Raw genomic sequence first — 13,079 nt, 5'->3', positions numbered from 1 at the left:
AGGCCAGTTAAGCCAGTTTTTTTTTCTTTATATTAAATAATTAATAATGTATTAAATATTATTATAAATATTATACCAACAGGCAGTCATAGATCCACAGTCGGGCTAAGGGGACTTTCTGATTCTTAAAAAAAAAAAAACTAACTAATTATTATATATGCATGAATACATAAGAGGGCAAAATGCTTTTAGAGCCATAATAAGGGTTCTTTTCAGAACATCATTTGAATCAAATTAATGCTTCACAGTCTCTGAAACAGGACACGAGCATGGAAAAACTAAAAGAATAAGATTCTGTGGTGGGCAGCAGCACACTGGTAACACTTATGATGGCAAACTTGTGTTAATGATGCCATCATGTGGACTGTAAAGCTTGCAGAGAGAAGATTTATTTTTATTATCACCTGTTACAAAAGTATTTCAAAACAGAAATGTATCTGAGCTTGATCAGAATCTTTAACCTTTTGCAAATTTCACTCTTCTGGTTCCACAGGAGACAGTTTATTTAGTTCCAAAAGTGTGGTAACTACTGAAAAAGGTATTATTTATTTGAAGCACCACAGAGAGAAAACATCACTGTGATGAGATACCAGCTCTTGACATTTACTTCTGGCAAAAAAACAAACCTGAAAGTCTTCTGCTCAATGTGAACTCACTCTGTATCTGTCCCAAAGTTCCTTCATGCCTCTCTGTCTTACACAAACCCACAATACACACGTCTCACTATACTTGTGAGGACACTCATAGACATAATGCATTCCCTCACCCATTACCCTAACCCTAACTAACTGCTTCACCCTAACTAACTGCTTCACCTTAACCCTAATGAAAACCTAATTAAAACCTAGTCTTCACACTAAAAATGCTCTTTAAAGTTGTGCGGACTGGCTAAAATGCGCCAAATGTTGCCGTAAAATACATTGTGGTGTTACATATTTTTTTAATCACTAAGACATCCATCAATGAAATTATATAAATATATATTTTTTATTTTTCTTATATACAGTTTTATGTTGTAGGGTCTTAAACTTTAAACACTGTAAAGTGCCTTGAGATGACTTCTGTTGTGATTTGGTGCTATACAAATAAAATTGAATTGAATTGAATTGAATTGAATTGAATTGAATTGAATTGAATTGAATTGAATTGAATTGAATTGAACCATATATCCGAGTTTGAGTTCAGAGTCCTGTGTGAGGTTGTGTTTAGCAAGAAAAGCACTTTGGTTAGGGTTAGAGACAGATTCTATCTTTGGTCAATTTCATTAAATGTAGTGGCTGACTTTTCTCTGTTGGGCAGTATTTGTAAATGTTGTTTAGTTGTACAGAAGCGTGATTTGTAAAGTAGCTTTTAATAAAACCTAAATTAAACCTGTCCCCTACACATCATCATTCAGTACAGACCATTATAAAACATTCCAAGAATGTGACCTTGAAATTATGTCAGCTATACCCCTGAACACAGGCGTCTTAATCTTTATTTAAGTTATATAAGTTCATTTGCCGCACTATTTCACTGTAGTACCCTCCTTCTCTCCCCATGTTTCCTGGTATGCAAACAAAAAAAGAAAAGAAAAAAAACTGTATTATAACATTGTTGTTCTTATTTTATAGTTAACATTATATTTCAAATAGTCAAAAACGATTCATACATTCCTTTCTTTGTGTATGTTTAAGACAAATATTATACAATATATTGTTAGTATATCTAAATACGTTTGTAACTCTTTAGTGCTGATATTGATTTATGTCTCACAAATCCAGTACCAGTCAGCAGTAAAATATTCTCTTCAGTTAATGAGCTATTCACAAGGTTTGAATAGCAAACTGTGTTTCTACTACATTTGTAACCAGTAAATGAAGAAGAGGTCACCATGTCAGCAAGTCTTATCTCTCATTTGTGTTTGTTTGGAGTCTGTCATCTAGTCTCTGGCAGGACCACGAGGAGCCACAGTCTGGGCTCCTTAGTTGTTTTGTTTCTCTCGTCCTTCCCGTCAGCAGGCTGATTTAAGGAATAAGGGAATAAAATGAATGGCTGAAACTGAAGAGATTCCAGTTTATGTTCATCTGCCTCTTCAATTATTCTTACTCCTGCGCCACACATGACCTCATGGAAAACTCTCAAAGGTCTAGCAGTGCAGAGGGAAACGCTGTGTTGCTCTCACTTTTCTGAAAGCCCGCGGGGATACATCAGTCTAAAAATACAGCCCTAAATCACAGGATTCCGCGGATACTTTCACCTTCAACCCTGTGATGCGAGTGACATTTAAGCCAGGTTGATTTGGGCTGTGAAGTTGAAAAGCTAGAGATATTTCAGGATGGATTAATCATCAGATGGATTCAATAAAATGTTCAAACAACCTTGTTTTAACTGGCCAGCGGATTTTCTTGGCAAAGACATGTGACTTGCATACTTACTTATTTACCTGCTGTATGTACACTGGCTGAGGTTGACTCTTAAAAAAATTCAAAAGTTTTGAAAGATAAAAAAAACAATAATGTTCATATAAGAGTGAGGTGAACTTGTTTGTGTTTCACTCCATTTTTTAAATTCATGTGGACGATTTCATCAATCTTTTGAAGGCTGTTATTAGTGTCCTTGAAATTGTGAATGTTTAGCTATTTGGTCGGAGCCAGCAAGTACAAAAGATAAGCACTTTTTTATATGCATGATGATGTTTGTTCACTCTGGATAAAGAAACGTTTTACAGCTGAGGCCCTGTTGTGGATGATATGACTCTAGCTTGGATTTTTCACTTGAAAGTTGGCCGAACGTTTGCCTAGAACTGTAGTAAGAATAACATGTTCTTATAGCCAAACCTGCAAAATAATTTATTCACAGACAGCTGGATAATCACCAGGTTTTTTAATGCCAATAGCAAACATGAGCTAATGTTCTGTGTTGCTAAACTTAGTGCTCCAATGACATGAGAGAACTTACTAATAATGACTATATTATTCTTATACTTATAGTAAAATAAGGCATAATTTCAGCACAGGGGTGCAGTGGTTAGCACTTTCACCTTGTAGAAAGAGGATTTTAAGCTTGAACAGCCAGGGCTTTATGTGTGGACTACACACTAAGCTAATTAGCAGGCTACTTATTAAACACTAAACTAGCCATCATACTACACAGGCAACATAATCCACCACATCAACTACAGGCTAGTGAGAATGCTAGCAGCAGCTATCTTTGTTTGATTTCCTTTTCTCCTGCTTTAAGGTAACAGTTAAGGTAAAATCTAGTATTTTTGTTTGTTTCTGATGAGGTAAAATTAGGTTTGATTTTTTTTTTTTTTAAGCTCTGTTTAGTTTCTTGTTTGGCTGGACCCACCCTGAAGTTCAACTGGCATGTAGTACAAATAAATATTGAGGGCTGAAATCCATTTTGTTGGTGGTGTCTGGATGCTGGGATGAGGGGTGTCATTTCAAGTTGCTTTGGGTTTGGGGGACATAACAATATTTATGCAAAAAATGTTTTAAAGCCACTTGAATTTGTTTCCACTATGTATTTCTATATAGTTTAAATATTTGTGACTAAATAAGCAACAGTAAGTTATGAAAACATTATTGTATATTTTTTATTAAGACTTAAGTAAAAAAATGTAAAGTTAGAAATGAATGAATACATTATCTTATTGCAAGGCAGCAGTAAAAGTGCAGAAAATCAACACATATAAATCTCTTAAGTGAAAGAAATGAAAAACAATTGTCTTAATGTTGATAAATTAGGTTTACAGGGCCGAGCAACAGTAGCACATATGAAGCCTTCTCTAAGGGCAATGGCAGCTAATTTGAAATAGTTAAGTAAAGTTTGAAGAACAGGCTCCTGTATAAAGTATGCTTGGATTTCGAATGCAAAAATAATCAATGTAAGAGCTCACCATTCTTGCCTTCTGTTGATAGCAGCTGTTTCTTTAATACATGTTCCCTCCTCTCCGTCAGCTGTCCAGCATCACCATGACCCTGTGTAGCCCTCTGCAGGTGTCCAGGACACTGTCTGTCCTCTCGACTGTTGTTGCAGATCTCAGAGCATTTTAATGCATTCATGGCCCACGCTTCACTAACTGGTGGATGACATTTCTTCCCGGGTCACCACAACTTCCCTTTCAAAATGAAAGAGACCCAGTGAAAGAGCATACTCTGTGAGTCTGACTACTACCACAGTCAGTTGTAACAGTTTGAGTGCCAAAGTTAATTGAGTTTGAGCGAGCATGAACAACACAGCAAACAGTCTTATGAATGTTTGCGTTTGAAAAATCCTCCGTGGTGCAGCGAGCTGGAGAAAAGCCATGTTAGTGTTTGCAGAATACAACATGAGTTCCAGATTTTGTATTGTTTCTTTTCAGAGGTCCATCTCAGCTCAGGCAGACGGCAGCACGCGTGTCTGTTTGTTTACAGAGCTTTAAGCCCACTTTCAACCTCACGGATGCAGCCCTCCTTCGGCCATCACTATCCTCCGACGCTGCCAACTCATCAATTTACACAATTTACAAAGAGCAGGCCTTCCTACCTCCAGAACAAATATTAAACACATCTACTCTGTGGATTCAGTAGCTTAGAGAGCCCCCACAAGGTGTCGATGTGAAAAATGAGCCTCTTACTCAGGTCCCACACAAGCCAAATCTTCTGTGCAGCCTGTTTACGCTACATACACTACATCGTCTCCAGAGGTCTACACCACAGGGCACCACAAACATACATTTCTGTTTTCTTTAATAGGCTCTGTTTGGACAACCACTTTTGTGCAAGAACATAATAACATAATATACTCTCATAAATGTATATAAGGTTTATAAAAAAAAGCAGTTTTAAAATCAAAAAACAAAATCAAAGCTACTGAAAAAGTAACTTCATATCGTCTAGAGAGATGAAGCGTGACCATGAACATGCAGAAGCTCAGAAGTTATATTACACATATTCTACAGAGCACAGACATCTACTATATATGCTCACAGGCTAGTAAAGTAAACAACAGTAAATAGAAAAGCAAACAATAATGATTTTGAAATGTGACTAATTTAAATTTAAGTTTCTACATGTTAATTTACTGTGAATCTATTGTGAAGCTTCTATGTAAATAGACACAAATTATGCTCTGCCAGTTCGGGGATCACCACCCTAACTTTAAATCTTCAATAATCTATAATAATCTGCTAATAAAGTTAATTTAGTGCTTGTGTGAGCCTCAGAATCTATCCAATGTGCTCTGTGCAGCCCTCCCCCTTAGTGCTTTGATACAGTACTGCTTTGCTCTTCAAGCTCCAGCCTGCTATGCACAACCTTTCAGATGTTTGCTATATGGTAAAGGGTCACTTCACTGAAATTTTAAAAGCAAATATCTCCACACTGCTGCCAGGCTGTTCTGTGAGTCTGTGTCACTGGAAGGTCCGACAGCAACTCTTCACGCTGAGATAACTTATGGAGTATAGAGTCTTTCTATGAAAATGTATGTATGTGAGCTCACATGTCCATGTGCATCTTTGAATTCTAAGACAAAGACCAATGGAAGCCCTGGCGCTATCCTACTGCAGGTCAAAACCTCAGCCATAGTGATTATTGCTTCATCATGCCTTCTTGAACCTGGCTTCACCTGCTTCCCAGGTAGCCAAACTGTTATGGCCCAAAAGGGCTTAAAATATGATAGGCCTGATTGCTAGACTCACAATAAATGGCTCACAAGAATCTGCCAAACTGTGGATGAACTTTAGGCCAAAAATTAGCTCACATTAGCAGCACTTGGGTCGTTGTCAGTTCACCAAAAAGCTAGCTGAATCTGGCAGTCATAACGGAGACTGAGACTCAGCAGGACACCTGTGTGTCAGCCCATTTATTCAATTAACCCAAACCCAAAAATCTAGGATTTTAAACTTACTTTCAGAAATATATGGTTGACATCCACATTATCCTGCACTCTACAATCAAAACTACTAAAAAGTAAGTTGGACACTAATCAAATGTGTCCAACTTGGCTGGCAAGGCTGTGTTCCTGAGTCTACATGGCAGGTTCTGTTTTTCTGAACTCTTAAAAATATGCCCTGGCAGTTTTCTGGAAGTTGAGTCTCCTCTTCTAGGAATCAACATTTGGAGACACTGCATCTACTCAAACCATATCGTGACACACAGATTACAAGAAGTGTGGTTGAAAGAACAAAACGGGGTTGCACACTATACTGTGCATAAACATCAGAGAGGGCAAACAATAACAGAGTCATGCATTTACCTCAGAAACAAGACAACAGTTAAAGTAAATCATTGTCTGTTAAAAGGCTGGAGGAGACTGAAACTCCTTCATGGAGCATCAGGAGGAACCTCTTTAATGAAGCCTTAACTGATGGGCCTGGCTTAAAAGGCCACCCAGAGACAGATAGGACCCAGTCTGATAATTTATACCACAGTGACAACCCATGTTGGGAATTAGGAAAACACTACCTCAAAGACACAGAATAGGGTGATGCCCAAATTTAACTTGATGTTTAATATTTGGACAACACATGATTGTTTGTAGAAAAATGCCATTTAGTGGAAGGCTTGACAGGAAAAGTGTGGACAAAAGACGACAAATGACAAAAGGAAAACAAGGCTGTGCTCTGAAGAACCAGGTTACACTCTGATGCTATCTCACGCGGCGGGGAGTGAATGGTGCCTGAATCTTTGTGTCAACACTATGAGAGCCAAGACACGTGGCACTTGAAGCTCCATCGAGATGAGCTGATAGCAGGTCCCATTTAACAGTTGTCCTCTTATCGATTCCCTTAGCTGCACCAAATTCTTGTATTATCTGCCCTTCTCTCTAATGACTCACAGACTAAGGAGTGACTGGAAGGGTGAACAGTCACTAAGCTAAGGATGTTTACGACCCTGTTACAAGTTAATCTAATCAATGTTAATCTTTATTACCTGCGTTTTCTAAGTTATTGGTCACAGAACTTTCTTGTGTGATGTCACACTTAAAAGAGACTGTGTTGTAGATTTTGTAAGAAACATGGTGACATTAAATGAAAATATGTGTCCAGGGTGTACCTCACCTTTTGCCCAGTGTCAGCTGGGATTGACTTTTTCAGTGTCAATTTAAAAAATAATGTAATCTTTTGTTTAAATGGGTTCACTTCTGTTTTAAGAATGAATTTGTGCTCTGTTCTTTCTTTAACTGCAAATACAAATCAGTTAGTCATAGCAGTCAAAATGGCATACAGCAACAAGGTAGGTTACTACCTTTCACAACTTTCCTAATGGAAATTGTTTGACTTAACTAACTTCTTTGGAAAAGACAAAAGGAATTTAAAAGAGGTAGGACTCTGGTATATCAAATTCTTGATGACTGTAGGGAATACTAGAAAAGTTTATGCTTTGCACCTAAGTGAGGTCGGGATTCCACCTCATCAGGATGTCAATTACCTGTGTTTGGCTGTGTAGGATATAAATACAGTGGCAAAAAAGTGACATGTCATGGTTTTCTGCATTAATTTGTCATAAAATGTGATCTGATCAGAAACAGATTTGACAAGATTTGAAAGCATTATTGGAACTGGCTAACATTTGTGTTTATGAGTGTTCAGTATATAAAACATTGAACAAGAAGGGTGTCTATGGCAGGTAGTAAGTTGCTGTATGCTTACTAAAAAGAACAGTGCTGCATGCCTGAAGTTCGCTAAAGAGCACACTGACACCCCACAGCAGTATTGGCTAAATGTTTTGAGGACTGATGACACTTAAATTGAACTATTTGGAAAGAACACACCGTACTACATCTGGTGTAAAGGGGGCAAAGCATATCATTATGAAAAGATCATCCCAATCGGAAAGTATGTAAAACATACAAAAGTAAACATCATGATCTGGGCCTGCTTTGCTGCATCAGGGACTGGCCAGCTTGCAGTGAGTGGTGTATCAAAAATATTTGTCAGGGTAAGAATGAAAATGACTTAGATGAAGATCAGATCACAATTTATGACATTTTATGACAAATTAATGCAGAAATTCCACATACTTTTTCTTGCTACTGTAAATTTATGCTTAAACATAGCATTAGGTGTGCACCCCACTGTCACACGAATGACTCCAAGTAGTCTTGCACATTTGTACAAGTAAAACACACATCTGTCCTTCATTATTTTTTATTTATATGACATGTAATACTAATGCCTTTAGAGTTAATGAAGCAAAAATATTTGTTTTGTTTGCACAAATGATGTGTAAGTGAACAAGTTGCTATCTTGAAGTTATTTGGAAGTTAATCAGATGCTGAACCCTCGGCTTAAAAATGAAATGTTATTAATATCCAAACCATATGCCAACTTTGAACAGCTTTAAACTTAGACTGTAATTGTGCAAATTTGTCACATACTTCGGTTAGGTACACATACCCTTTTAGTCAAGTTTGAATGTTCCTGATGTGTCTGAAGGAGTAACTCATTGAAGATGAAAGGGAAAGAAAGCATGATGGTAACCATGGAGGAGTAATGGTGCAACCTTTTTTAAAGTTGAGTAAAAGAGAGAATGTTTCTTTTGTATGTCAATGTGTAAATGTTTGGGAGCTAATAAAAGGGGACTGAATAAATATTCTGGTTCTTACAGCTTGCTCAGCCAAGTGCACAAGTAAGATCCCTTAATAGAAAGAAAGAAAGGTAGTGCAGGTGAGGGAGGGAAGAACAGAGAGACACTAACGAGGACTAACTAGGAGGACAGAAGATTAGACCAAAGTAATAGGTCATTAGAGATGTTCAGCTAGTTTTGCCTCCTTCTATAGAGCATTAAGATTTTTGACATTGTCTGTTGTGTTGACAATGCAGAATACTTAATAATGAAGAAACCATCATTGTTAATGCAAATATTTAAAACGGAAATACAGAGAAATACATAAAGAAAAAGTAAAGTAAGTGAATGGGCGCTAATCTGCCTAGCCTCCCCACGTCAAGTTTATGTGTAGAATACAAACTCCCTAAATGTTAAATGTTCTAGAGGGAGTTACAGGTAGAGCCATCAGGACAGTGTCCATTATTTGGTAAAATTTATCAATCAAAAAGCAAAAATGTACAAGTTTAATGTGAAGTATTTGCTTGAAAATATTGTAAACCATAGGCATCACCAGATGCTGGGTATTCTGCTTGTTTATCTGTGAAACAATGAACTGGTGAGTTTGGGGATATTAAAATGCTCCCAAGACAATGTAAACCAACTGTGGCGGTTGGCACACAAATTCTTTCCCTGGTATACAAAACTCCCTTCACGACAGCTGGCCAGATCATAAAACACCCTGCCACTAATCAAGAGTGGACTTTACCAGAGTAAATGCAGAGGTTTATCACAAAATATAAACTGTTGGTGTGCTTCAAAAACAGTAAGGCCACATTAGGGTTTGACAAGAAATTATGTAATAAATACCTGTACTGTTGTGGACAATATAGCCTATGAGCAGATGAGCCAAGGTAAAACTTGTATCAGAATGACAGGAAGAGAGGAGCCTTTGAAATGAAATTGAATTGAATGAAATTGAATTGAACTGATTGTGTCTAACTTTATATCTTAAACTGATAATGGAATATGTGTTGGAAAAGAAGAAAAAATAGTACACCACCAAGTTTGAGTTCAAGTGAAGCTTAATTGTAGAATAAAAAAGACAAAAGGTATTTCTGGAGCCATAAAGCACAAAGGTGATCTCTTCTCATTCATTTGACAATGACATAGTTAAGGAAAATATGTGGGAACTGCTTTTAAATTATATGAACACAAAAGGTGGGTTGCAGGTTACTAGTAGTCTACTTCCTATTATAGTATACTTATGCACTAACAACGTCATTACACAATTTCTTGTGGCATGAGCAACTTTACTGTAATTGAGCATTTGTTTTATTTAACTTGGACTAAAATTACAGACTGCAGTATTTCATGGTGAATTATAATGGACTTTCTATTTCTAGGTTTTCATATTTGGAGCCAAAGATTCACACATTTTAACCTTGACTGAATCTCTCCATCAGTCCTGGTCATCTTTCGTTGATAAATGATTCATTCAAGTGGTCACATCTGGTATGTTTTCTTTCCTTTTGTCTTGTTCCTGCTTCTCTCTCTCTGGAGTTTGCAGGCGACCACCAGCCGAGCTGAAGCGGAGCCAAATTTACGGCCTGTAATATTTACGTTGGGGTAAGTCCAGGGTTTCCAAGTGATGAATTGTAAATTTATGTTGCAATCAATATGGGGGATCCTCCAGCTGAGCTCATTATGCTAATTCCTTGTTGAGTTCTGCTTAATAACACTTGTTTTGCACATCTCAGTGGGAGCACCATAATTGGCGGTTTCCAGCTTAGCTAAAGAGCTATTATAATACAGGTCCCCTTGTTTATGACCACCAAATGTCTGAAGTCTGACTGACCAACACTTTTTGACTGGAATGCTTTTATCTTGAATGCTTCTCTAAGCCTGAACTCTTCCTCACACCATTATCAAGCCAAATGGTAATCTCCAATCATTTTAGCATCCAATACAGCACAGCGCATCCTCATGTGTCATGACGCTTTAATCCAGCAGCATGATAATACTTAGCAGAGTGGAATGTGAGCCTGTATCTGTGATGGGTGACATACTGTATTTGTGGAAGACAATGTGCCTCTCCACAGGCCAGAGGTATGCTTTTATCCCTCGCTGAATGAGGCAAAAATTGTATGCAGCCAGCGTTTTCGCTCCACCGTTTGTACAAAGCTCTGAACTAACCTGAGCCTTTACTCACACTGCTGTTGAAACAGGTGGTGTTTCTGGATTTGTTTGAAAGTAAATAGACTTGCTAATAATGAAAAGGAATCAGCTCTATGTACATGGCGCTTCACTTTAGACAAGTTGTTATTAAATGATTTTTTAACAGAGAATTTGGCAAGATTTAGATCTTTTGCCATTCTATAATAAACAATGGCATGGCCATAATGAAAATATTTACTTAATTCTCTAAAGTGACTTATGGCAACTTTGGCCACTAAACAGAGTGTCATAAGTGTTATGGCGTCAGGTGCCACAGTCTGTATAAATACTGCCTGTACACTTGTTTATAGGAAAACCCCCATCTGGCTTCAGCGAACACAGTCAGACACGCTGGTGACCCCTGGAATTTTTTCGAATGGAAAATATAACAGACCTGTTTGCTAAGCGGGGGGATAGCTGTACAGCAGTCAACTGTCAAGTGACAGACAAGACAACGTTGTAAAAGACTGCAGGCTCCACATCCCTGAGCCCAGCCCTTTCTCAACCTGTAAACACAGAGCCTGGCTTTTGAAGAACATTCCAAAAAAGTCAGATGGCCCTTTTTCAATCCCCCTTTTTACAGGATTTATAAAGAGATGATAGTGTTACAGTGGTGTACAAACTTAAAAGTTCAACTATGTAGCAACTGAACGAATTAGCAGAAATATCTCCCAAATGAATACATCAATGGAGGGGGAAGTGAAAAAATAAAAATCAGCTGTTCAGCAATTCTTAAGAATGTAAACAAAACAATAAGCCACGAAGATCAAATGGAGCGCCACTACACCTTTCATCTGCAGCTCAACGTTGGATTTATTGTAGGCATGGGATTATTAAGTTTATTCATTTGAACCTGCATTAAACAAGCCTAACATTTTTTTGTTACTTTTACCTATTTTATGACCACCGTGGTTTAGTCTAGAAGGCCCCTAAAAGCAGCGGGTGACAGTTGATGCATACACAGAGCTGACTAACTTATGGCAGATAGAGCGTTGGAAAAAGTTGAAAGGTCAAATGTTTTAAATAAACAGGGAGAGGCTACAATAACTGTTTTTGCTGCACACTCTGAAAGAATGGCAGCATGAAAGAATATAAACCATTGGGTTTAATGTCTTCGTTATAGCTTCTTTTGAAAATTGTGTTTTCAAAAAGTAGAAACCGAAAACAAAAAAGTTGATATTAATAATACAATATAACTAGGTTTCATTAAAAGAAAAAGTTGCATACAGTCCTAAATGACAGTTAATTGCTAACTGACAGTCAACTGACACAGTCTGCTGTCAGCATTTTAGTAAATACTAGTGTATTAAATTATATATTCACAATGTTTTCATGTCTATATTAAAATTGCTGTCAGGTGCCCATAGAAACCCTGTGGGAGGTTTTACATACAATAATCATTCTCTGCTCTCCAGGCTGGTCATAAGAACATCTTACAAAGGCAATACATTAGTAGAACAGTACCAAAAAATTCAAAGAGGGAGTGTTGTGCCATTCACACTCACACCTATGGGTAATTCACAATCACCAATTAATCTAACATGCATGTCTTTGGACAGGAGGATCCACGCAGACACACAGAGAAACTCCACACAGAGAGGCTCCTGGCTTTCACTTTCACTGTGAAGCGACAGTGCTATTGACTACACCGCCGTGCCGTCCCCCTAATCTTATACTGTCTTCATATGAACATTTTAATTCATTTTTGCTTAGATGTAGTGGATTTGTGTCCCTTGTCATTTACATAGGAAGCATCTCTTAAAGGCTCATATTAACAGGAGTGGTTAAAACAATAAAAGTCTTTGACAATTTTTTTAAGAGAGACTTTAACATCAGTTAACCTATCCTTTAACGCTACAGTATCTAACTTAAGCTACTGCTTATATGAGAGTCAAGATCAGTCCCTCTGCTCTGCTGTGTTTTGCTGCACTCTGACAGTCGTTATAAAATTACAATAAATGAGAGGCTCCAAAACAAATAGTTTGGACGTTTGAACGCATACATTATATGAAAAAAGGTAGCATACTGTATCTCTAAAATGTAAAATGCACTTCTAGATTCAAACAGAATTTGTGTGTTTATTTTTACCCAAAAAATCATGATTATCGTAGCTCCAGCATATCTTCCAAACTTCTGTCAAATGGCTGCAGTTAAGTGTGTAAATTCAGTGATTAGCATGAGAGGGTAAGTGAGGAGCTGCAGCCAGCCCGACATGTTTCTACTGCTGTCAATGCAGCTGCGCTTCTAGTATTCCCCTCCTTCAAACTGTTTAGTTTGACGGCCTTTATCCACATCAATCATGCGAGGAATCGAGCCACGGGCGTTTCATCAAGACTTTTCATAGTTAAA

General features: G+C 37.6%; 1 protein-coding gene across 6 annotated transcripts in view; it reads right to left on the bottom strand.

Moving 5' to 3' along the window:
- Nucleotides 1-13,079, bottom strand: part of myocd (myocardin) — a 100,443-nt gene that overhangs the window by 46,517 nt on the left and 40,847 nt on the right. For 5 of the 6 annotated variants that reach the window (XM_033326839.1, XM_033326840.1, XM_033326841.1 and 2 more), the window contains exon 5: nucleotides 3,884-4,105. The exons of the other annotated variant lie outside the window; for it this stretch is intronic. In XM_033326839.1, coding sequence (XP_033182730.1) covers nucleotides 3,884-4,049 — 166 coding nt within the window. In that variant the 5' untranslated portion in view covers nucleotides 4,050-4,105. The remainder of the gene's footprint in view (nucleotides 1-3,883; nucleotides 4,106-13,079) is intronic. 6 annotated transcript variants of the gene reach the window in all.

The sequence above is a fragment of the Anabas testudineus genome, chromosome 19 (assembly GCF_900324465.2).
Source record: "Anabas testudineus chromosome 19, fAnaTes1.2, whole genome shotgun sequence".
NCBI classification, from domain to species: Eukaryota; Metazoa; Chordata; class Actinopteri; order Anabantiformes; family Anabantidae; genus Anabas; species Anabas testudineus.
Note: the sequence above shows the minus strand (reverse complement) of the source record. Positions and strands in the feature narration are given on the sequence as shown.